This window comes from Lemur catta, chromosome 23, assembly GCF_020740605.2.
Source record: "Lemur catta isolate mLemCat1 chromosome 23, mLemCat1.pri, whole genome shotgun sequence".
NCBI classification, from domain to species: Eukaryota; Metazoa; Chordata; class Mammalia; order Primates; family Lemuridae; genus Lemur; species Lemur catta.
The window spans coordinates 11,002,566-11,028,397 of record NC_059150.1 but is presented as its reverse complement, the minus strand read 5'-3'; the positions used below and the strand labels follow the sequence as shown (position 1 = coordinate 11,028,397).

At 45.1% G+C, this 25,832-nt stretch overlaps 1 protein-coding gene across 3 annotated transcripts; it reads left to right on the top strand.

Annotated features, from left to right (window-relative positions):
• The first annotated feature begins 771 nt into the window (after window positions 1-771).
• PACC1 (proton activated chloride channel 1) lies at window positions 772-25,509 on the top strand. Of its 3 annotated transcripts, XM_045536466.1 has the most exons (8): window positions 772-942; window positions 4,735-4,831; window positions 12,810-13,019; window positions 14,499-14,650; window positions 18,618-18,760; window positions 20,592-20,736; window positions 23,301-23,408; window positions 25,107-25,509. In XM_045536466.1, exons 1-8 carry the CDS (start codon window positions 907-909, stop codon window positions 25,266-25,268), a joined length of 1,053 nt encoding a protein of 350 aa, XP_045392422.1. In that variant the 5' UTR covers window positions 772-906; the 3' UTR covers window positions 25,269-25,509. The 3 variants fall into 3 exon arrangements, with proteins under 3 accessions (XP_045392422.1, XP_045392424.1, XP_045392423.1); XM_045536467.1 differs by lacking the exon at window positions 4,735-4,831 and having other exon boundaries at window positions 887-942; XM_045536468.1 differs by lacking the exons at window positions 20,592-20,736; window positions 25,107-25,509 and having other exon boundaries at window positions 23,301-23,412.
• The last annotated feature ends 323 nt before the right edge of the window (window positions 25,510-25,832 follow it).

The window sequence follows — 25,832 nt, the reverse complement described above, 5'->3', positions numbered from 1 at the left end:
AGGGCCGCCACACAGAACAGCTGTTTTAGGCAGTGGGAGGAGAGGAAGATGTGGTCCACAGGTCCACTCTGCCACATTTAGGGCCAAGCTGTAGCTGAACGGTGCCTTTAGGTTTTCTCTGCATGATCCCTTCTTTCTGCTGTCATAGGCTCTGTCGGGCAGGGCAGGATTTACCAGTTGCAAGGGAGCACGGCTCAGGGCATTGCAAAACCTGAGGGTGAGGGGCACAATCGGGACAAGAACCTAGGGGTTCTGACCCCAAGCGCCTGCCCCAGGAATAATGGAAAGAACGTGGAGTCTGTAGTCCACACCTGGAGGAAATAAACTCCGCTTGATTACCGCCCTTCCCCCCATCCTTTCTGAAACAAAGCACCTCCGTTTCCTCCTCTGTAAAATAGGGAGAAAAATGTCCTCCTTACAGGGTTCCTTGCACAGGATCAAGGGCACAATGTGAGTGAAAGCGCTTTGTAGCATACAAAGTGCTCTCCAGACATTTATAACGGTTATAAATCACCAGGCCGAGCTTCCTCTTGCAGTTATAGATTAGGCGGTCCTACACCTGACCTTGTTCCACTTTTCACTCATTTTCTCCGTCCCTCCCCCTCCAACAAAGGGAGGAAGTGAGAGAGGAGAAGGCTCGGGCGCCTAAGCCAGCGTTTATCTAGCCAGCCCTCCGCACCTCTCCGTCCTCCCGCTCCGCGGGCGCCGAGGGTCGCCCCGCCCGGACTACATTTCCCAGCAGCCCTTTCGCGGCCCCTGAGGCGGCAGCAGCGAGGCGCATGCGCCCCGGGCCGCCACGCCTGGTCCCCGGGACGCCCGTGCAAACCGGTTTTGCCTCGCAGAGCCGGCAGGTCCTGGCGCTGGGGCTGTAGCGGTCTCCGGTGTGCCGTACGTCCGGTCAGTGCCATGATCCGGCAGGAGCGCTCCACATCCTACCAGGAGGTACGAGGGAGTGGGAGACGTACGGAAAGTTTCTCGTGAGGCGGAGGAGCGGGGTCCCGGGCGTCCGGGCTGCGCGGCCGAGGGCTCCGGAGAGGGAGGCGGGAGCGCGTCCCGGGAGGGGTCCCCGGCGCAGGGGGGCGGCGGAGCGGGCAGGAAGGAAGCGGGGCGGCGGAGCGGGCGCCCAGCCTTCTCCGGATGCTGCGAGTTGCTTGGGCGAGGGATGGAGCCGGGTCCCCGGAGCCGCGACCCGTAACCAGCAGGTGAATGATTAAAGCCGCCTCCGAAGCGGGACCCTCTGAGGAACCTGGCGTCGTCTGCAACGAGTGGGAGCTCCCGCGCCCTCCTGCCGGCGCGAGCAGACGCACGGTCTGCACTGGTTCTTCCCCGGCCCCAGGCCTCGCGCCCCCGCGCCCCCGGGGGAGTTGGTGACGGGGATAGTGATCTCAGGTTCCGGCGGCCGCTTCACTTCGGAAGAGCGCTTTCACCGACGTGGACGGTCTCGCTCCTCTCCATCCCTCCCGCCTGTGTCACCGCGTCCCACAACTTTATCACTTCCCAGTTCTTTGTCTTTTGTCTGTCCTGAGCTACAGGCTGCGCTTCCAGCTTTTCCTTCAGACCCGCTCTTCCTCCCGACGCCCCCTTGCTTAGTGAAACCGGCCTCCTCCTCCTCCTCTCAGGTGCCAAGCCTTGTTCATCTTCGCTAACCTTCCTCTCCTGTGCCCCTTTGCTTGCCGAGGTCCGGCCGTTCCACGTAGTCCTGTGTTTGCTCCGACCGCCTGAATGTGATACAGTGTTACCACCTCTCCCTTCAGGCTCTTCTTACTCTCCAGATTTGCTTTGAGGCCCTGCCTTGACCCCAGAACATTCCTGTTTTCCTAGACCTGATGCTGCCCTTGGTCTGTCCAGACCAGTCCAGACTTCAGAGCAAGCCTTCAAGGCTCTGTGCAGCTCAGCAGCTGTACCTCCCATTGCCTTTGCCACCTCCTCAGCCACCTAGTTTCCGACCACTCTGGAAACTCACCATTTTAAGACGTGCTTCTGGCTTTATGCTCCTGCTCAAACCATTTGTTCTTTAACCCTCTCCCAAGCTCTGTTGGGTAAAATGCCCCATTAGGCAAGGGCCACCTCAGGTCCCACCTGCTCTGTGGGGGCTGACTTTCCAGACCAGTCTCGAATCTGCCTGTCCTTCCCTTGTGAACTTGCTGCTTTCTGTTTTGATTAATGATTATTGATGTACACCTCTCCCTTTGTAATGATAAGTCACAGAAGGGCTTTGTGGAGTATATAAAGGAGGAGGCCTGGCTCCACAGTAGAAGGGCAAGCCAAGTTGAAGGCAGATGAGATTGGCCTAAGCTTCGCCATTTTTTAGTTTAGAACCTTGGCTGGAATCTGGCCTTGGACAGATTTCTATATTTCTCCTCCCATTTCCCCTTTATCCCATGTTTTCTTTATCTGAAAGGAGCCTGATGGATTTTAACCAGTGCCGTGGATTCCATGGGCCCTAGATTCCATGCCCTAGACAGTGGGGCAATCCTGGGCAGTGAGATGTGTCTTTCCCTAACTCTGAAAGTTTTCAGGCTTAAAGGGAGTAGAGCATAGTGGGTAAATACTAGGTCTTTGAAGTAAAAAAAAAAAACCACTTTCCTGTCCTGGCTTTGCTTCTTGCCATTTGTGTGACTTTTGTCAAGTCACTTAACTTTCTGAGCCTTAGTTTCTTCATTTGAAAATGAAGATAATGGTAATCCCTTCCTCCTAGGGTTGTTGTGGAAATTAGATGAGTTGGTATGTGGAAAGTGCTTGGCTCAGTCCCTGGCAGGTAGTGACCCCTCGGTGAATGATAGCTCTTGTTTAACAGTGTGTGGGCAGCTCCTATTTCTAGGGAGCTTTGGGGTCCTGGCTTAACAGGACTATGTCCCTCACCATCCACACAGCCTACAGGATCATCCTCACCTAGCGGGGCTCATAAGACATTTATTAAAATATAGCAGTTGTTCTGCTTGCAGGGATAAGGCCAGAGGTGGAGTCGTTTGCCCTTTGGGGGCAGGCCCATGGTGAAAGGCTCTGGAAGGGCCCTCTCCTTTTGCCTCCCCAGAGGTCTGTTGTGAAGTCCCTGTCCCTCGCCGCCTTCAGAGAAAGAAGGTGCCCCCACAATGGCCTGCATCTTTCTTGCGTGGATCATTCTGAGACTGGACCTAGCTCCAAGTTAGGTTGCTTTGCTTAAGGGAGATTTTGGCTTTGGGGGGTGGGGTATACCGAGAAGTGGCCAAGGGCTGGCAAGGAGGTGGGCTCATTATGGCTGTGGGCAGTCAGAAAGGGTGTTGCCACCTGTGTTAGGGTGTGGATGAGGCTTGGATCAAAGAACTTTGAGCCTTCCCAGGACTAACACCCTGCTCTCCCTTTGGCCAGTGAGACCTCTGGGGACCTCTTTATCTGTGCTCCCACTAGTGGCCTGTATCTCGTGGTGCCATCTCCAGCCTCCCAGCCCTCTCCTAGTGGTCATTTTTCTTTTCTTTTGTGCTTCAAGGGCTTTAAATTGGAGGTTTTGCCTGAATCTAAAGGGCAGGAGTGGAGGCATGGAGAAGTAGATGGAAGAATAACAGATGCATAAGAGGTGTTTTTTAACTCGAGTCTCTTGGAGGTGAATTTTTAAGGAAAATGTCTTGAAACTGTAAGTGATGACACAGTGAGCTCAAGAAAACACTTAGGAAAGCTGTTCCCTCCCCACTTCCTAATTCAGTGATGGCTTCTCCTCTAAACTCTGGTCTTGGCCTTTTCTGCTTCCCTTCCTAATCCTACGGAGACATGGATTATGATGGTCTTTCTGTCCTTCTGCCCTTATCAGTGGCATAATTTCCCCACTTAACAGGTGAGAACACTGAGGAAGTGAGGTTAAGTTTGCCTGGGACCAGGCTGCTAATTAGCACCTGTACTTGGGATGGAGCACTCCCTGTTGTTCTGCCCTTTGCAGCCCTATTTTAGCCAGAGTGCTGGAGAGCTTTGACACCAACTTCACTGTTCCCTCTTCTCTCTCAGCAGACTGTAAGCTTCATTTCCTCTTCCTTTGGGAAGTGGTTAAGACCATGGCCTTTAGAACTAGGCCAACTTAGATTTGACTCCAGGCTCTTTCAGTGGCTCTGTGGCCATGGGAAATATTGTGATTTGAACTGTGTTTCCCCAAAAATATATGTTGAGGTCCTAACCCCCGGTACCTCATATTGTGACTTTGGAAATAGGGTTGTTGCAGGTGTAATTAGTTAAGATGAGATCTTAATTGGAGTAGGGTGAGCTCCTAATGCAATACGACTGGTGTCCTTAAGGAAGATGACCATGTGAAGACCCAGACACAGGGACAATACCTTGTGAAGATGGAGGCAGTGACTGGAGTTTGGATGCATCTACAAGCTAAGGAATGCCAAGGATTGCCAGCTGTTGCTAGAAGCTAGGAGAACGACATGGAACAGATTCTCTCTCACTACTCTCAGAAGAAACCAACCCTGCCAACACCTTGATTTCAGACTTCTAGGCTCGAGAACTGTGAGAGAAGACATTTTTGTTGTTTTAAGCCATTTAGTTTGTGGTACTTTGTTACAGTGAGAAACTAGTAGGCAGGAGGTTCCTTGAGTTTTCTGAGCTTCAGTATCCTCATCTGTAGAAGTGCTACAACACACCCTACATCATGTGGTTTTTTGTGACAAATGAGAAGCAGCTTCTGCTTTCTTATTCTAGTGTAGGAAAGCAAGGCTGATGTGCTGATGTAGCTCACCTGTTTGCCCTCTTTGCTTCTCCCTTTAGCTGAGTGAGGAGTTGGACCAGGTGATTGAGAACTCAGAGCAGGCAGACAAGCAGGACAACGAGACGATCAAAGTCCAAGGTCCGGGTTTCTTACCAGGTGAGTGGGTTTGGTGCTGGAAGTGGAAGTGCTGGAAAACAGTGCTGTGCTGTTGCTGCAGGTGGAGGCCCCAGACCAGGCACTTCACCAACTATGAGAGAGGAGAAACCTCCTTCCCTGTACCCTGGTGTCAGATCTCAAGTATTGCCCTAGTTTTAAAGCCATACATATTTAACCAGTCTCAGGACAGAGAATATGTCCAGGTTGGTATGTGCTGTTTTCTTTGCTCCAGCGTGAGCCAGTTCCTGAGGCCAGGTCAGTGGATACAGTGGCAAATGCTTTGGTTCTCTGCTCTTCCATTCTTCCTGCCCTAGGAAGTCACTAGCGGGTGAGTCTAGGGCTACGGCTGGGGTTAGGGGTTAGGTTTAGGGGTTAGGGTTAGTGTTAGGGGGTTAGGGTTAGGGCAGAGACTGGCTTGTTTTGCTCACTAGTTTTGCCTTGACTGTGCATTAGATTTGTTCAGTGAATAAACGAGTGAATGGAGCCCCAGTTTGACTCCAGCTCCTAGGGTGGATTGAAGGAGGTGGAGTTTTATTCCTCCTGATGCCTCTATTTGTGGGGGAGGGGGATAGGATAGGAACTTCTGGGATTCTGCCTGCTCCTTAGTCAGAGAAGACTATGTAGAAGGAAGGAGGCTGGAAGGGCAGCTAATGTTTCCTAACTGCTTTCTCTGTGCCAGACTTTGTTCTACCCATGCCCCATCTAATTCTGATAACAATCCTGTGAGGTGGCCATCCTCCTTTTACAGATAAGGACACCAGGCTTGGGAGGTTAGGTAAAGCATGAGGCGATCACATGGTTGGTAAATAGACTGCATCAAACTCTGTCTGACCCCAAATTCTTTCTACTATACCAGTGATTCTAAAATATTTTAAGCATTTTTTTTATGAAAGCCCAGTATGTAAAAGGCAGTGGCATGGCTATCTCCTGCTCTGTTAGGCCTACCTCAGAAGCCCTAAGCTTCTAGGGAGAGCAGTTTGAAAGCCTTGCATATTAGTGCCCTCTTGTTCTATAACAAACTACCACAGACTTAGTGGCTTAAAACAATACAAATTATCTTATGGTTCTGGAGGTCAGGAGTCCAAAATGGGTCTTCCTGGGCTAAAATTAAGGTGGGAGCAGGCCTGAATTCTTTTCAGGAGGCTCTAGGGGAGAATCTGTTCTTTCCCTTTTCCGGATTCAGGAGGCTTCCTGCGTTCCTTGGCTTGTGGCCCCTTCCTCCATCTTCAAAACCAGCAGCAGCTGGTCGAGTCTTTCTCACATCACATCACTCTGTCACTGACTCTTCTGCCTCCCTTTTCGATGTTTACAGTCCTTGTGTTCATGTTGGGCCCACGCAGATAATCCAGAATAATCTCCCTATATTGAAGTCAGCTGATTAGCAACCTTACTCCCATCTACTTTTCCATGTAACTTGACATATTTACAGATTCTAAGAATTAAGGCTTGGACATCTTTGGGAGCCTTTATTTTGTCTACCACACCCTGCACTATTCTCTTGCTCCCCACCAGAAGAGGACAGATGGAGGCAGCAGGAAGAAGAGGGAGGGGTGGACTTGGAAAGACGAGGCTTGCCTTTGTGTTTCCTTTTATAGATAAATGCCTAGGTAAATGAGTTTGCCATGATGACCTTGGACCTTAGCAGCCTCTGTTTTCCTCAGATTCCTGGGGCCTCAAAGCCTGAGGTCTATCAGAATAGAAAGCTAGGCCCCAGGGAGAGCAAATTTTGGAAAGCTCTATCAACTGGCAGGAACCTTTTCTACTTTTGGGAAACCCCTCCTGGGCTCCTCTCCTTTCTAGACAGTAGAAGATCCAGTTCTCAGAAGTCCATCTGGCTGGTCTTAGTAGTGACTTGGCCTGAATTTGATGGCCTGATATACAACTCTCAGAGCTCATTTCTTGCCTCTGAGTCTTCTGATAATAATAAAAATAATGGTAATCATGACAGTAACCACCATTTTGGGGGTACTTTAAAGGCCTGTATAGAATTTTTTATATACAAATAATCCTGTAATCTTCACAGCCACTCTGAAGGAAATGGTTAGTCCTAGTTTATAGTTGAAGAACCTGAGACACAGAGGTTCAGTAATATGTTCCAATCTAATGAGTGGCAGGGCTCAAATTTACACACAGGACTACCTCCCAAGGTGTTCCAACTCTGGCTCAGTTGTTCCTAGATAAGATGCTTTCCTGCCCCAAATCCTCCCCTGCCTCCAGCAGAGTCGCTCATGGGCTCCTTCACCTATTTTGCCAAGTGCTGACGCCAGAGAGAGGTGAGTGAGGAATGGCCTACCCCCAGGAACTCAAAACATATATAGAGAAAAGACAGGTTACTCAAAGAACTTGTCCCTCCTTCTGAGCCTTCCTTAAACTCCCTGGTGAGGTCTGTTTCTCACTGTTATATGCTTTCCACTATAGTACGTAGCACGGTTGACAGGTCACATTTATTGAGTATAATTCTTCATTGAATTGTTATCAATCCCTTGGCCCTGCCCCCAAGTTCTGTGAGGCACAAAGATTTTGTCTTTTCCTCCTTTATTGTAATTCCAATGCCTGGTGTGGAGTGCCTGCCCACTGTAGGTATTTAGTAGTGTTTGTCCTCTAGGGGAGGGCGGGGGATTTAGAGCAGGAAAGCATCTCATCTAGGAGTGACTGAGCCACCTGGAGTGAATGAATGAGTGCCAAAGAAATGTTAGAGTCAGGTGCTTCAGAAACGTATGAAGGAAGGCTGATTGTGAAAGAAGTGGGATTACTCTGAAGGAAGGGTAACATGTAGTTGGAAAAGAAGGAGCTGGCCAAGGAGAGAAGTTAGCATGAGCAATGGTATAGAGGTGAGAATAAAATAGGACATTATGGAGACAGTGGGTAGCACAGCATGGTTGGAGCAGAGGGTTGGGGAGGGAGGTAGAGGGAGATGAGGTGGGAATGATAGACGGAGTCAGACTGTGGAGGCATCTGAGTGTCAAGGTTTGGACTTGAGGGAGCAGGGAGTATTTAAAGGGATTGGAGCAGGACAGTAAGAGGAGTAAAGTGGGGATTTAAGTAAGATCAGTGTGGCTAAGAATCCAAATAGACATTTCTCCAGATAAGGTGTATATACAGATGACCAGTGAGCGCATGAAAAGATGCTCAACATCATTACTCATCAGGGAAATGCAAATCTAAACCACAATAGGATATCACTTCATACCTACTAGGATGGCTAAATGGAAAAGATGGATGATAACAAGTTTTGGTGAGGATGTAGAGAAATTGGAACCCTCGTACACTGTTGGTAGAAATGTAAAATGGTACAGCTGCTTTGGAAAACAGTCTGGCAGTTCCTCAAAAGGTTAAATATAGTTACCATATGACCCAGCAATTCCACTTCTAGGTATATGCTCAAGAGAAATGAAAACTTATATCTACGTGAAAACTCATGTGCACAGATAAACTTGTACATGAATGTTCATAGTAGCATTATTTGTAATAGCCAAAAATGGAAATAATCCAAATGACCATCAGCTGATGAATGGATAAATAAAATGGTATATTCATACATGGAATATTATTTGGCAATAAAAAGAAATGAGGAACCAATACATGCTACAACTTGGATGAATCTTGAAAGCATTATGTTAAATGAAAGAGGTGAGAGAAAAAGCCACACGTGTGATTCCATTTATGTGACATCTGCAGAATAGGCAAATCCATAGAGACAGAAGATTAGTGGTTGCTAGGGAAGGAGTAACCACTCATGGGTACAGGGTTTCTTTCTGGATAGTGAAACTGTTCTGTAATTAGATAATGGTGATGTTTGCACATCTTATGAATATACTAAAAACTGAATATATTTTAAAAGGGTAAATTTTATTCGAGTTATTTATTCATTTAACAGACATGGAAACATTACATGTCTGCTGTGTGAAAGGCACTGTATTCTGCTCCACCACCATTTAATTTTCAGCATATATTTTTTCAAATTTGTTGCTTTTAAGATATTATAGTTCTGTAGTTTTCATTTTTGCTGTTTTTGTCATTGAGCACTTCATTTTTTTGAGTAGAGTATATACTGAAGTACATTCTGTTTCTTTGGTAACAGTAATTGTTACCATTGAGTAGGCACTGTGTAATACATTTGCAACATTCTCACATTTACTTCTCTCAAAAATCCTATAAAATTGAAACAATGACTTCCTTTTCACATGAAAAATGTAAGGTTTTAGGAGCTTGTCCAGGGTCAGAGTAGTTAGTAGCAGAGCTGGGGTTGGAGCCCAAGACTCTTACTGTAAAGTTCATGTTCTTAACCACTGGACTATATATCTGCTCTTTCAGTTCAGAAAATAAAGGAATAATGAAAACCAAATTATTTTCTTCCTCAAAATTTTAGTGCTTTGGGTACAGGACTAACATGACCTCCACTACAAAGTCTCTGCTGATCTCTGCCTTTCTCCCTGTACTCTCTATTCTTCCCTCCAGGTGAAGGAGACCTCACATTTTATATCTTCACATCTTTCTAAATTCTGTAGCACAGACCATCAGCGTTCTTTCTTGATGTCTCCCTGAGGCACCTAGTACAAAGTCTTGTGTGTAGACTTGGTGTTTGATATATGTTGAAGTAGAGAGTGAATTATTTCCTGTTTCTACCAACCCAGGGTACTTTGATAGTTCTTGCTGATCCTGCTTTTGTGCTTTTAAATAAAGGAAAATGAAATAATTATGAGCAGGAACTCTTTAGTGTCTTTGTATTTAAAGTCCATTTCCTATCAAAATGTATAGTTGCATCTTGTTTTTAATCTGGGCTGAGAGTCCCTGCTTTTTAATTGGAGTGTTTAGCCCCGTTACATTTAATATAATTATTGATATGGCTGGATTTAATTCTACCATTTTGCTCTCTTCTATTTCTCTCCACTTGTTTTGGTTTCTCTTGTTTATTCTTTCTTGAAAATTATAAACCTTACAATGTTGTTGAATAATTTTTGCTTTAGTCTTACATTTTAAAAAAAGTAGCTTTTTCTATTTACTCCCCCATTTAACATTTTCAGTAATGTTTACATCTGAGAGTTATAATCTGGTGTCATTTCCCTTTAGCTTTCACAATTTTCTTTAGCATGCATTGTAGTGCAGGTCTGCACGTTTTCTCTGAGCTTTTGTGTTTGAAAATATCTTTATTTCATCTTTATTTTTGAAGTTTTGCTGGATGTAGAATTCTGAGTTGACAAAATATTTTTTTCCTTTCAGTACTTTAAAGATATTGTTCCATTTTGACCTCCATTATTTCTGTTCAGAAATTAGTCGTCATTAGTATAAGTCCCTTATATGTAAAATGTCCTTTTTTTCTGACTTCTTTGGAGATTTTTCTCTTGTCTTTGCATTAGCAGTCTGACTGTGATTTGCCTCGGAATGGTTTTCCTATTTATCCTGTTTGGCATTTTTTGAGCTTCTTGGATCTGTAAGTTGATGTCTTACTCCAGTTTTGGGAAGTTTTGGCCCATTGTTTTTTCAAATATTTTTTGTGACCCATTTTTTCTCTCCAGTTACATGCCTTAGACTGCTAGATATTGTCACATACTTATCTGGGCTCCATTTTCTTCTTCAGTATTTTTTTCAGATTGGATAATTTCTATTCATTGAACTTCAAGTTCACTGACCTTTTTTCCTGCCATCTTCTGCTGTTAAGCCTATGCAGTGAATTTTTCATTTTATTTCTTGTCAGCACCAGAATTTCCATTTTGTTTTTAAAAATTTAATAAAACTTTTTTTTATTGTTGTAAGATACATATAACATAAAACTTACTATCTTAACCATTTTTAAGTGTACAGTTCAGTAGTATTAAGTACATTCACAGTGCTATGCAACCATCACCACTTCCATCTCTAAAACACTTTTCATCCTGCAAAACTGAAACTACGTATTTGGCTCTTTTTTATAGTTTCTATTTCTCTATTTACCCTCCCTTTATTCCTTATCTATATATTTTCCTTTAAATGCTATCAAGTTCCTGTCTGGTAATTGCAACATATGGATCTTTTGGTATTTGTTTCTATAGATTGCTTTTTTCTTGAGTATGGGTCCCATTTTCTTGTTTCTTAGCATGTCTAAAGATTTTTGATTGAACACTGGAAATTATGAATGATACATTATAGAGATTCTTTACTCTTATGGTCTTCTGAAGAAGAATTTTTATCTTAGGTAGTTAATATGGCAAGACTTAGGCTCTAAACTAGTATCTCCCCTGCATTAGCAGTAGTTGAAATCTCCACTCAGTTTTTTCATTTACCAGTTGCTGCTTTTTTGCTGGGCCCCTTGGGGTCTCTAGCCGAGAATTTGAGCATTTGCGGATTTGGGAGGTTCACCCCCATGTGACTCCTTCCCTTCCAAGATTTCTTATTAACTTTCTGGTTGCCCTTCCAGCCCTGAAGTCTATCCTCAGCCACCCTGAGCCTGCCTTAAAAGGGATTGACATGTGCCCTTAGGCAAAAGGCTACAGATTTACAAATCTCACCAGATGCAGTTTTTCTTTCAAGGATAGACTCTTCCAGTTTTTGCCTGCTTTTGGTCATTCTCTAGTGCTCTCAAATAATTTTAAATATATTGTTGAAATTTGTCATTGTTAATTGTTATCTGTGGGAGGGTGGTATGTATGACCAGGCTACTTTGTCACTGCTGGAAGCCAGAAGCCAAGCAGTTACCTTTTTGGGCTTACATTCAGGCCCTTCCCTTGTTCTTGTGTCCAGCTGTGCTGTGGATGAAATAGGGCTTTTCCCCAGGGAGCCCTGTTTTCAACTGAGGAGCAGAGGGACACAGGGGACCCTGTGGGAGTATCTTAGCTCGGGCTACTTTAACAAAATACTACAGGCTGGATAGCGTAAACAACATAAATTTATTTCTTACAGTTCTGGAGGCCAGAAGGCCAAGGTTAAGGTGCCAGCAGGATTGGTTTCTGGTGAGGCCTCTCCTTGGCTTGCAGATGGCGACCTCGTTGTGTACTCACATGGCCTTTTTTCTGTGTGCACGCACTCCCCGTGTGTCCTTGTCTTTTTGTAAGGACACAGTCCTGTTGGATCAGGGCCCTATCCTTATGACCTCTTTTAATCTTAATTACCTCCCTAAGGGCTCTGTCTCCAAATACAGTCACATTGGGCGTCAGGCATCAACATACGAATTTTGATGGGAGATGTAGTTTCATCCTTAACAGTGATGAATCTAGGCTCAGGATGGTGAGGGAGATAGGGGAGGCAGAGCTGTGTTGTACAAATGGCATCAGGACACATTTAATCAGTCACCATGTAAGTGCAGAATGCCTGCTCTGTTCCAGGCACAGCGTGAAGGGCAAGGGATTCAGTTGTGGATAAGACTGGCCCTGTCCCTGCCCTCATGGAGCTCGCAACCTAGGGTGGATAAAAAGACATATAGACAGTGGTATTGCAGAGTGATCAAGTAGGGGACATATGGAGCTTCCTCGGAACGCTGATGAAGGGGTACCCAAATAAAGGTAAGGCGTCAGGGAAGGCTCACCCAAAGAAATGTCTTTCTAAATTGAAACTTGGAGGATTGGGTTAGGGGTCAGCTGTGGAACAAAAGTGCTTCAAGCCAAGCACAGGGAATGGCAAATGTGCCAGGCTCCAGGGTTGAGAAGGGCATTCTGGAAGACAAGAAAGTCCATTAGTGGAGCTGGGAGAACTGGGGAAGTGGAGCAGTGAGGGATAAAGTGAGCAGTGGGTTGGAGGCCAGCTCCCTTGTTGGATTGTAACTGCCTATCTTTCTAGAAAGTAAATGTCTTAAGGGCAAACGAGTCTCCTTCAGCTTGGTGCCCTCTGCCTGGTAGTAAATTTTTGCAGGTGCTCTTTGTTATAGTTTGGAGGGTGAAGTGGAAAGGTTGGGTGTGTGGGTGGACCCCCTCCTTGGTAAGGCAGGTAAGTACCTGGAGGTTGCTGGCTGTCTCTGGCTGCCCCTTGCCCCTGTGTGCTGGGTCACGTGGTGTTTTGTTGTTGCCAGGCCTGGACAGCGAGTCTGTCTCCAGCAGCATCCGCTTCAGCAAGGCCTGCCTGAAGAATGTCTTCTCGGTCCTGCTTATCTTCATCTACCTGTTGCTCATGGCCGTGGCCGTCTTCCTGGTTTACCAGACCATCACGGACTTTCGTGAGAAACTCAAGCACCCTGTCATGTCTGTGTCTTACAAAGAGGTGGATCGCTATGATGCCCCAGGTAGAGCCTGCCGTGGACCAGGCATCCTCGACTGGCAGAAACTCCCTGAGCCGCTATTGTATTCCTGGCCCTTGCTGGGCACCACAGGCAGGGTGGAGGGTGGTCTAGGTGTAGGGTACACACCCAAAGAGCTGCTGACAGGACCCAACAGAGTGTTTCATGTGCACAGCCTGGAATGGTTACTGCAGAACTGCAGTGGTCCAGGAAAGCTTTACAGAGATGTAGGATTTGAGCTGGGCTTTGGAAAGCACATAGGTAGGAAGAGAGTGTTTCTGAGAGGAGGATCAGCAGGAATGAAGGGGAGTGTAGGGAGGCAGGGGGCCTCTCAGGAAAGGATGAGACTAGCCTGGCTTGGGCCAGGAGCCAGAGGTGAGGGGAAGTGAGAGTCAAGGCTGGACTGTGGGGAGGGGGGTTGGCAGAGGAGGTAGTGCCACTCAGAGGTGGGCAGGGGCCCTGCCTGGAGAGGGGCTCCCAGGCCACACTGTGTATACCTCTCCTGCCCCATTGAGGTGTCTGGGCCCTGAGTGGGGAGTCAGCTTTGTTCCAGACTGTCTGCTCTGGGTCGTGGGGCTAGTGTTGGGTGCTTTGGAGGCCACCGAGTGAATGGGGAGGCATGAGCTCTGTGGGCTCAGGCTCTGCCCACCCAGTATGTGCCAGCTGCTCTGTCAGTAGGACGCCCCTGAGCAACCCTCAGGAGGGCCTGCTCACAGGGCGGAGCCAGAGTCCAGGTGCCCTCCACCTGGGGCTTCCTGACAGCCCCTAGCACAATCGTGTGCTGGTCATGGCTCGTCCACCTATCTTTGCCTGTCTTGTGCTTTTCCCTCTTTATCTTTGGGTTCTACTTTCTGTGTCTGGTCTCTTGGTCTCGCAGCTCTCTCTCTGATGCCAAGTGGTCTCGCAGCTCTCTCTCTGATGCCAAGTGCTACTCTCTCAGCATTTCTGCCCTTGAGGATGGAACAGCTACTGTCAGTAGAGCCTTGAGCGAGGTGCCTGGGCTGGGGGAGAGGGAGGGACTATTGCGATGCTACTCCCACACTTGGAGCTCCCAATCAGAGCAGAGATGAGAGATGAAATGAGTTCTGGGGAATCCCACAGCTTAGGGCCTCCCAGCCTTCTGCAGGTGGGGGACGGGCCAGAGGGATGGGCACAGTTGGGCTCAGTGAAGGATCAAGGAAGGCTCTCTCAGAGTGTGTGCAGTGGGGCTTTGAGGTGGAGTAGGTTTTAGTGTGGGCATTGGCGTGGCTGTATCCTAAGCCAGCGAGGGGCTTACTGAGGAGAGGGGGCTTGTGCGCTCCACTAGAGTAGGGCTTTCTGAGGGCACGGATGCAACTCCCCTGCCCTGTAAGCTTTTTCTTCTCCCTTCTCTGCAGTCACCCAGGAAGTCTAGAACATAGATCATTGGTGGGTGTGAGAGGATTTGAGGGGTGTGGTCAGGGACTGTAACTTCTGACATTTGCTTTTCCCTGTTTGTACCCCCAGGTATTGCCCTATATCCTGGTCAGGCCCAGTTGCTCAGCTGTAAGCACCATTACGAGGTCATTCCCCCTCTGATGAACCCTGGCCAGCCAGGTGACATGAATTGTACCACCCAGAGGATTAACTACACGGACCCTTTCTCCAACCAGACCATGGTAACTGTCTCCCAGAGCTGGATCTTGTGTTCGGTTAGCCCCATACCCCAAGGGCCCAAGTGTTCTTCCCAGGAGGCCTTCTCCCACTTACTGGGTGTGGGGCCTTGGTCCCCAAGTAGACATGTGGCTGTGCCAGGTGGACCTTTGGCTGTGGCTGGCTCGCCTGCATTCAGGGAGGACAGTGAGGACTTCTTCCCTTGCTGAGTGATCCTCAGGGATCCTGGCGGTGTGAGGAGACCCTGTCCTTGACGGAAGAATGGCAAGGCTAAAGGGCAGGGCTGGTGTGATGTAGCAAAGTGGGTCTCATACCTGACCCTTGACGGATTCACCAGGACAGTTTTTGAAAATATAGATTCCCAGGCTTCATGTGAAGCAAATTAGATCATAATTCCTGAGGACAGGGCCTGGGAATCCATATTTTGAAATAAATATGGCAGCGTAAAGAAGGAGTGTTGGTCTGGAGACAAGGACTCCTGGGCCCTGGCTTGGCTCTGCTGTCACGCACAGTACTGCTGGAAATGATGACAGAGGGATGGGGCTCTGAGCATCAGAGTAGCAGCACCTGCACAGAGTTTGAAGGCAGGGTAGGAATTTTGTATTAATTTACATCTTATCTTTTCTCATCTCATATCCTTGCTTCAGAAAGGATTTAAAGGGGCTGCAATAGTTTTTCAGATCAAGAGGGAAGGAAAGGTTTTCTAGGCAGAGGAAACTGCACACCAGGGCCTAAAGAGAAGAGACAATATGTTGTGCTTGTGCCTCTGGACAAAATTACAGTGCGGACATGGTGTTTTGGAGGGTCAGAGTGATGGCAGATGAAGCTGTGGACAGAGTAACAGCCAGATGGTAAAAGCACATTGTTGTGCTGTGGACCAGACTTGCTCCTTTGGGCAACAGGGAGTTATTAGTGAGTTTCAGGATGAAAGAATCACACTAAGAATTTTTTGTTAGTATGGCTTCCTTCTAAAATCCTGCTGAAATGATTCCTACTCCAGAATAGAATAGACCACCATAGAATGGAACAGATCTGTAGATCTATGCTGATCCATTCTGATATTCTGATCTATTTGATCTATTCTGATCCATTCTTTCCTATTCTGATCTATTCTGCTGATCAATTGTGATATTCTATTTGATTCTGATCTATTCAATTCTGATCTGTACTGAACTGTTCTGATGTTATTCTGTTCTGATTCTTCTAATTCTATTCCTATTTTAATTCTAATTTATTCCAATTCTAATTCTATTCTAATTCCATTCCATTGTGTTCCATTCTGTTTAATTCTATTCCAATTCTATTCTAATTCTAATCCAATTCTAATTCTCATTCTATTCTAATTCTGTTCAATTCTATTTTAATTCTCATTCTGATTCTCATTCTGTTGAATTTAATTCTATTCCTATTCTAATTCTGATTCCATTTTAATTCTATTCCAATTATCCTATTCCTGTTGTAGTTCTATTTCGATTCTATTCAATTTAATGCTATTTCATTCCAATTCTGATCCTATTCTAATTCTAATCCCATTCCAGTTGTAGTCCTCATATTCTAATTTGATTTTAATTCTATTGTTTTTATACTAATTCTATTCCTATTCTAATTCTATTCCTTTTCTTTTCCTATTCCTGTTCTAATTCTAACCCTATTTCACTTGTAGTCCTCTTCTAATTCTATTCCTGTTCTCATTCTATTCCTATTTAATTCTAATTTTTATTCAATTTAATTCTATTCCTATTCTAATACTGATTTTATTCTAATTCTAATCCTATTCCTGTTGTACTCTTATTCTAATTGTATTCTAGTCCTATTTCTATTCTAATTCAATTTGACTTATAATCTAATTTTATTCCATTGCATTGCATTCTATTCCATCTCATTCCATTCCATTCTATTGCATTCCATTCTGTTCTGTTCCATTCCATTCTATTCAATTGTATTCTACTCTATTCTAATTCTGTCTTGTCACTGTGCTGTCCCCTGTTCTCGTCCACAAGGTCAGTTTGTGTGCACATGTGCACTCCTGAGAAGGTGAGCAGTAGAGGACAAGCAGTTCCTTTTGAAGGATGACATAGAATTGCATGAGTCACTTTTTCACACATTCTAGAACTTCATCACATGGCTATGGCAGGGGCACTGTATTCAGCTGAAATCTGGGATTGGGAAGTGGTTCTGGTACTAAAGGAAGAAACGGATAATGGAAACTGGGAACAGCTTTCTCAGCTGCACACTTAAAATGTCAAGAAAGGTTGAAAATAAATAGATGGACACAGATCTCTTGGAAGAATAATACAATAACCAGAAGTGGAGTGGCAGTATTAACATGAGTCAACAGGGAATTCCAGGTGCAAAGGGTTAAAAGAAAGCTGTTTAATATTGATAGGAGGTGCAATTCCACTACTCTCCACTAAGAAGAGTTAACAGTCATAAATCTTTATGTACAAAATAGCATGTCATTTATAAATGTTAAGGAAAACCTGTTAGAAATAAAGTATATCAGCACCTTAGAGTGTGACTTTAACACCCCTCTCAGAAATTCACAGATCAAACAGACAAAAAGTAATAAGTAAGAATTGAATAGCACAATTAATAAATTTAGAGCGTGTATGTGTATATGTGTGTTTATATACAACTTTGTACCTGATAGTATACTCTTTTTAAATCTCTGTAGAGCATTTATAAAAGTTGATGTAAAGATATTTTTTACCAGCTGGGTGTGGTGGCTCACACCTATAATCCTAGCACTTTTGGGAGGCTGAGGTGGGAGGGTCGCTTGAGGCCAGGACTTTGAGACCAGCCTGGGCAACAGCAAGACCTGTCTCTACAAAAAATAAAGGAAAAAAACTAGCCAGGCGTGGGGGTGCACACCTGTAGTCCCAGTTACTCCAGAGGCTGAGGCAGGGTGATTGCTTGAGGGCAGGAATTTTAAGGTTGCAGTGACCTATGATGACACCACTGCACTCTAGCCCAGGTAACAGAGTGACACCCTGTCTCAAAAAATATATACATATTTTTTTTTCTCAAATTAATCCATACATTCAGTTTTATCACAGTTAGAAGTCCCTATGGATTTTTTTGTGTGTGTGGAACTCAATAAACTAGTTTCAAAGTACATTTAGGAAGAGCACATGTACAAAAATATCCAAGACAGGGTTGGGGATGGAAGGAGTCACATGGAGGGGACCTGCTCAGTAAGACATCAGAACAGTATAAAACTGCAGGAATCAAAGCAGTACAGTACTGGCACAGAGACAAATAAATTTGTGGATCATATTAGGGCCAGGAACAGACATACATATTAGTTCTCTACTTGAGTTTAGTGTAGGATAAAGGAGAAAGGGGAAGGGGCATTAAAAACCTCTGTTGTTTGGAGGGTAGGATTTAGAGCTCTATTTCACACTGTTTACAAAGCTTAAATCCAGGTATATAAAATATCTAAATGTAAAAAAGACTAAAAAGTGCTATAAAGAAATATAGGAGAATATTGATATAATTTCAGCTTTCCTTAGCAAGCAAAACCTAGAAGCCATAAAGAAGGATTTATAGGTTTTACTATATAAAATTTAAAGCTTCCATATAACAAATGACGTTGGAAACAAAGTTAAAAGTAACACACTGGAAGAAAAGATTTGCACATGTAATAGATGAAAGTGATCGTCCTTGGCAAATATAAAAAGCTTCTGTGGTTCAACCAGTCAGTGAGAAGAGTGGACAGAGGATGAGCTGCATTTGGCTCTGGTTTGGGCACTGTGCCCCCAGGCCTGAGCAGGGTCTGCACACAGGCCTGCGCCTCCTGACCCAGCGGGTCTGGCCAGCAGGCGACTGGGAGGCTGCTGGGCGAGGAGCTGTGGGCTTTCCAGTCAGTGCTTCTGCCCGCGGACCCAGAGGCCTCTGTGTGTCTGAGGCAAGTGTGGAGAGGGACCATGCAGCTCTCCTGGGACTGAGATTCTGTCGTTTGTCTCCCTGCAGAAATCCGCCTTGATTGTCCAGGGGCCCCGGGAAGTGAAGAAGCGGGAGCTGGTCTTCCTCCAGTTCCGCCTGAACAAAAGTAGTGAGGACTTCAGTGCCATTGATTACCTCCTCTTCTCTTCTTTCCAGGAGTTCCTGCAAAGGTGGCCTTTTAGAGTTCACAGTGGGCTTGCTGTCTACTTCTTTATTCTTACTCCAGCCTTGTACATGCCTAAGGTTGGGATGTGGGGGGTAAGGGCAGGGGCAGGGAAGCAGTGTCACCAGGTGACCCACTGGCCCAGGAAAGGACCTCATGAGCTTGGCCGGCCCATTAAAACCTCTTATAGTCATGAAGTTCAGCAAGTCTGGTGTGGAGGAGCATTCTGGCTCACCATGCACAGAGTGCTGGCTGGTTCTGGAGAGATCACTTGGTCTGGCCATTGCTGGGCGGCTGCCTTCGATTTGTGAGCCCTCTTGAGGGCAAGTCCCTACCTGGTGTCTTGGTTTCCCATGTGGTGTGCATAGGAACCACGTTTTGCCCTTAGTGAGGGCTCAGTGTGTGTTTGCCATAAAAACAGTTGACCCTTGAACAACTCAGGTGTTGGGGCATCGACCCCCATGCAGTCAAAAATCTGCATATAACTATGACTCCCCCCAAACCTAACTAATAGCCTACTATTGACAAGAAGCCTTACCAATAACATAACAGTTGATTATCACGTTTTGTATGTTGCACGAATTATTTACTGCATTCTTACAATAAAATTAAGCGTGAGAAAGTTATTAAGAAATTATAAGGAAGGGAAAATATATCTTCTATTAAGTGGAAGTGGATAATCATAAAGATCTTCATCATAGTCATGTTGAGTGGGCTGAGGAGGAGGAAGGGGAGGGGTTGTTCTTGCTGTGTCAGGTGGTAGAGGCAGAAGAAAATCCATGCAAAAGTTCAAACCTGTGTTGTTCAAGGGTCAGTGGTATCTTGAGTATGCCGACTGCCCTTGGTCTTCGCTTATAGCGATGAATGTCCCCTGACCATAAAAAAGTTCCTGTCTGCTCCACACATGCTGCTTCAGGGTCACACTGTGGTGCCATTTCTGGGGCCCAGAGTGCCATTAAGGGCAGGCGCATTTTCTACATGTGCCTGAGCTGAGGGTGACTCAGTTCCAGCTGGGTCTTACCGAGCCGAGAGGCTCCATTCGGAGTGAGCAGGGAGGCTGCTCCCCAGCTGAACAGGAAGCAAGTTCCATCCTTCCTCCCCTGGGGCTCAGAGCTTCTGCCTTAGCATTTTTCCATCCTTTCTGCCACCTAGAATTGCTTCTCCCCTGCCCTGCTTAAAGTCGGCTTGTCATGCCTTCTCCCTGGAAGACTTTCCAAAGGATCCCACCCCCACTCTGTGCTCCTTTCATGAGCTTCCTTAGTGCAGTGCTGCAGTTTCTACTGGCTTATGTGTTCTTTGATACTGCTGCATCTGTATCACCCTGGGGCAGATGCTGTGGGTGTCTCATCTGGCTGAGACCTCCTGAAGGAATCCTTTTCCCCTCTCTGGGCCTTCCAGAGGGAGCTGACAGGCCATTGGGGGCTTCCTCAGGCTGCTTAAGTCCAGAGTTCTTAGAGGAGCCAGGCACCGTGTCGTGGGGAGTGTCTGCAAACGTCAGTGCCAATTGCTTTGGGAGCAGGTGCTAGGAAGGATGAGGTGGGAGGGAGGAGGAATTCTCCCATTGTGAGCTTCAGGATCATGCTCTTGTGACAGCTCCCCCTCCATTTGGAAACTGAATGGAAAGAAAGCAGGGATGGGCCTTGCTTTTGCTGGTGACTGACAAACAGCCCTGTTGAGGCAACCAAAATTTGGAGAGGAAACAGGGAGTGGGCAGCATCCTGGGTGTGCCAGCAAAGAAACCAGCTTGCAGTGGGGGCTGGAGTTTTGAGTCTGGCCATGTTTTAATCCTGCTATCAGGCCTGAATTGACCTGGATCTTTCTTCTCTCTGTCCTCCAAGCCCAGACAGGGTAGGCTTCATGCAGGCCTGTGAGAGTGCCTATTCCAGCTGGAAGTTCTCTGGGGGCTTCCGCACCTGGGTCAAGATGTCACTGGTGAAGACCAAGGAAGAGGATGGGCGGGAAGCAGTGGAGTTCCGGCAGGAGGTAGGTGGCTCTGGTTTGCTTGAAACTGCTGGTGACTTTTCCATACTTGAGTCTGGTGTAGAGGGAAGCTTTGCAGAGGAGAGGATCCTTCAAGCAGGGTCTTAAGGGTGAGTAGACCTTGGCCAGGATGAGAAGGGACCCTGGCGGAGGGCTTCATATGCCATGCCAGGGAGCCTGTGTTCTTCTGTAGGCAGTGCATATGCTGGCCAGTCCTTAGAGAACACACCTGCGGAGCAGAGATCACTGTGCCTTGCAGAGAGATGGGTGACGTGCCCAGCTGTATCTGATGACCTGTATCCAGCAGCGCTCTGAGAGCTGCTGGCATAGCAAACCTGTTATTTGCAGGGCAGACTAGACACAATAGTTCCTTACTTTTTTTTTTTTCCTGAGATGGGGCTTCTAGTCCAGACACAGTGGTTTCTTAAGTGTGATGCACATGATGATCCAGGATGCTGGAGGAAAAGATCAGCTTTTTTTTTTTGTATTTATTTTTATCTCATCCTTTTAACATTTCAATTTTTGAATGTGTAAAATGAGTGTAACATTAGAACAGTAAGTGTACATTATATATCATCTATAAAGTTACAAATATATGTAGTGCATGCTCAAAACGTTTTTAGTAATGGGAAGCCTGATCAAAAAGCTTTCAGTCCACTGGCCTAGAGGCCAGGAGATATGCTAGGTGTCTCTTGCTGTGGTGCCCGTGAGAGATGGCGAGGACCTTGGGAAAGATCTGGCAGTGGGGATGGAGATGGGAGATTTTGACTGCCTCAGTAGAGCTGTGGGTAAGTCACCAGCAAAAGCAAGGCCCATCCCTGTTTCTAAGGCTTCTACCTAGGCAGCGGCTCTCTGCTCTCCTGCCGCATCCACACCGAGAGCCAGACCATCCTGTGCATAAGAGGCCAGGTGCAGGAGAGGAAGCGAGAGGAGACAGATCTGTTCTCTCACCCTCTGTTCCTCCTTGGAGGTGTTCCATTTAGGCTGGACTCCGAGGGTCAGCATTAGGAAAGGTCTGGATTGGAGTAGAAAGACCCACTCCAACCAACTGGACTGTCACTGGCCAGAAGTCATGTAGTAGTCCAGTGGGGGCTGTCGTGGTTAATCTTAAACTGCCCCTTCACGAGCGAGCTCTGGCTCCTAGGACTATTCTAGGCTGGTTACTTTTGGGAGAAGCTCAAAGCCAGTTTTCTGCAATGAGACAGGCTATTTTCTGTGCCTCAGGAGGTGACAACCCTCCTAGAGATAGGACCTTAAAATATTCCTATTTTGTAAGATAACTGTTATCTCCTGGATTTTTACTCCACACTTTGCTCCAAGAACTCCAAGTCCTCTGTCATCTGGCCCCACAACAGTTCGGAGAAAGGAGCCTAAGTGGGTCCACCTTACACTCAGGTGCAACCCCATCTACCCTGGCTTTCCTGGTAGCTCCACGATGTTCAACTCCAGCGTATTCATAAATTTGAGAAATTTTTTATGCCTTTTGTTACTGTCTAAATTGGAAGTCTTTTGGCAGTGTCATGAGCTCTTTTGAATAAAACTTAAATGTTTTTCTAAATCAAGTTTTAGAGTTTAAAATGCTTTCACATAGATTGTTTCATTTGATCTCCCTACTGCAGTGAGAGAGGCATTTTGTTCCCTTTTACCAGTGGCAAAGCTGAGGCTCAGATCAGATGACGGACACAAGCCTCTGGGTTGGGGGCTGGCTTCTGCTTCCGTAACCTTCCTGCTCTCCGTCTTGCCACACAGCCTCTTTAGTAATTGATAACCAGATCTTACCCAGCAAACCTGCTAAATATTTACTGAGAATGGTCAGCTGTGTGGATTTATGCAGCTATACTTTGTCCCTGCAAACTTGAAGGGTTGAAATACCCAGCTCTTAAGATCAAGTAGAATTTTGAAATTTGGGATTTTATTTTTTTACTTTTTTTTTTTTTTTTTTTTTTTAATTTTTTTGGAGCCAGTCTTGCTCTGTTGCCCCAGCTAGAGTGCAGTGGCATCATCATAGCTCATTGCAACCTCAAACTCCTGGGCTCAAGTGATCCTCCTACCTTAACCTCCCGAGTAGCTGGGACTACAGGCGCATACCACCATGCCCAGCTGATTTTTCTATTTTTTGTAGACACAGGGTCTCGCTCTTACTCAGGCTGGTTTCAAACTCCTGAGCTCAAGCAATCCTCCCGCCTTGGCCTCCCAGAGTGCTAGGATTATAGACGTCAGCCACCACACCAGGCCTTTTTTACTTTTAATTGTGATTTTGAGTATTGCATGGTAGTTTGAATATGATTTAACTATGATACCTAATGACAGATGGTGGGGACAATATAAAACACCTATTGTACATCCCAGATCCTATGTGTCTCCCCAAAGAACTATACAAACCAAGGTAAAGCCTTTGCGCTGGTATAGTGGCAGGATCTTGTGTATATGAGATTTTTGGCACTTTCTCCCCAAAAGATGTGTGAGGAGAGCCAGGGTCTGAGTTTCCTATCCTATTCTCCTTTCGTGGGGCCCAGGCAAGGGAGGGGCACACAGAGATGGTAATACTGCTTTCTCTCTCTGTCTAGACGAGTGTGGTTAACTACATTGACCAGAGGCCAGCTGCCGAAAAAAGTGCTCAGTTGTTTTTTGTGGTCTTTGAATGGAAAGATCCTTTCATCCAGAAAGTCCAAGATGTGAGTATTATTTAAGATTATGAGAACAAACTCCCTGCCCTGAAGCAGTTTTGGCTCATTCTTGCAGACTGGTAAGTCTACCTGTCCTCATCTCATAGCATGAATCGAATCAGTTTGTAATCTACATTTATGACATTGATGTTATGTATACTTTGTGTTTCATTGATCTTGTTTTCATCACTAGACTACTGTCTCTATGAAGGAGGGGACTTTGTTATTTTAGTCACCATAATTTATCTGGTATCTAGCAGAGTGCTTAGCAATATTACTGCTTAGTAATATTCATTGAATAAATTGAGTAGAAAACATTGTCACTGTGTAGATTACTGCCATTGGAAGTCATTCTTTTTTAATGTTTCTCCATAGGAAAGGTATGTATGGTAAGTCAGCAGAAAGGTACTAAAAAATAATTGACAAAGCATCAATGCCAAATTTTTTTAAATTGATACATAATAATTGTACATATTTATGGGGCACATGTGATATTTTGATATAGACATACAAAGTATAATGATCAGATTAATAATTGGGTTATGCATCATCTCAAACGCTTATTATTTCTTTGTGTTAGAAACATTCCAAATTCTCTCATCTAGATATTTTGAAATATATAATAAGTTCTTATTATAATAGTCACCCTATTGTACTATCTAACATTAGAACTTATTTCTTCTATTTAACTATGTTTTTGTACCCATTAACTTCTCTTTATTTCCTTCTTCCCCCTAACCTTCCCAGCCTCTGTAATTCTACTCACCACCTCCACGAGATCAGTTTTTTTAGCTCCTATGTAATGGGAACATGCAATATTTATCTGTGCCTGCCTACACTTAACATAATGACTTCCAGTTTCATCCATGTTGCTGCAAATGACAGAATTTCATTTGTTTTTATGGTTGAATGGTATTCTATGTTGCATATGTTGACACTGAGGCTCCCATTGTCTAAGGTCACCCAGCTAAACTGGGCTTAAAAGTGTTTTATTTTTACCAGGCTGGGGAATTCAGAAATCCAAGATAAGACCTCTGCCTTAAAGAGTAATATTTAGTGGAGGGAGCAATCATTGCTTTAAATTATTAATTCTGACCATAAGTAACGGTGAAAGGAGTTTATAGGATAAATAGTTCTGCTGAAATCCAGAGAGGGTTTTGGCTTAATGGTCAAAGAAAGCTCTGAGATTGGGAAGGATTAGTAAATCTAGACAGGGGGAAAGTGTCACAAACAGGACACTTCACAGATAGGAAATAAGAGAAGAGGCCTGGGGACAGGAATCCACAAGGTGGGTTTGGGAGGAAAGAGTCATTGGACAGGATAGGAGGAAAACAAGAGTAACCGACTTTCTTATGGATTGGGTATTTTTAGGGAAATTTATCACATAGCAATGTCACTGATTGTTGGATTAGGCCACAAATTAAAACTCAGTATTGAAAATCTTATTTGTGAAGAGTTTTTTTGAAAAACAAGTTTCTTTCTTTCAGCATCACTTTATTATAGGGAGGGGAGAATATTTTTCTCTTCAAACTGAGCTACGGACATTGAAAGTATAGTCTGAAGTGTAGAGTTATGACAATTTCAGAACCCAGGTGTTTTTCTTATGGCCCTAATAATTTAGGAAGGGCTCTTGACAATAACACTAGTATGACTTAAGAATGAAGATTAAAGCAAACTCTTAATCCTGTGTGTGTTTCCGTTTCACAGATAATCACTGCCAATCCTTGGAACACAATTGCTCTTCTCTGTGGGGCCTTCTTGGCATTATTTAAAGCAGCAGAGTTTGCCAAACTGAGTGTGAAATGGATGATCAAAATTAGAAAGAGATACCTTAAAAGAAGAGGTCAGGCAACAAACCACATAAGCTGAAGTCGCCTTGCGTTATTCATGGAACTGCCAACGTTAATGGAAGTTCTTACCACTTCCACTTTGATAAACTGAGCTACCAGCAATCCTGTACTCACTTGAAGAAATGGGGCCTTGCTGGGAGGAACAGCAACTTCTAACCTGGCCCAAAAAGAGCCTGTTTAGAGCCTAACAGAAAAGATCCAATGGGTAACCTGAAAGTTATTTAAGTGTTTAAATTATTAGTAATCATTTTAAAGAGCTGTCCAATGACTTGTGAATATGGTTTGTGGAAGATGCCTTTCTTCCCATTTGGTTCATTGTATAGTTTATGCTCTACAGGATAATTAAGGTTCTACTTTTTACTTTACATTTTCCCTAAGGTTTCTGAAGTGGACAGAAGAGAGTGTAATTTTCTTTTTCCAAAAACCCTTAACTGTCAAGATATGCAGGTCATGCTTTGGAACCTATGCACTGTACACAAAGAAAGGTAAAACTCTCATGACTTTGGCATCACTTGCCATTGATGTTATCTAGCCTCTGACAAGCTCTCTCATTTGTTAAATATTACATGAGACTCTAAAAAAC

Excerpts from the sequence above, each read along its gene's own strand:
- PACC1 (XM_045536466.1), top strand. The coding sequence starts at position 907 with ATGATCCGGCAGGAGCGCTCCACATCCTACCAGGAG. Across the intron at positions 13,020-14,498 it reads GGATCGCTATGATGCCCCAG|GTATTGCCCTATATCCTGGT; the intron begins GTAGAGCCTGCC and ends TTGTACCCCCAG. Across the intron at positions 14,651-18,617 it reads CTTTCTCCAACCAGACCATG|AAATCCGCCTTGATTGTCCA; the intron begins GTAACTGTCTCC and ends GTCTCCCTGCAG.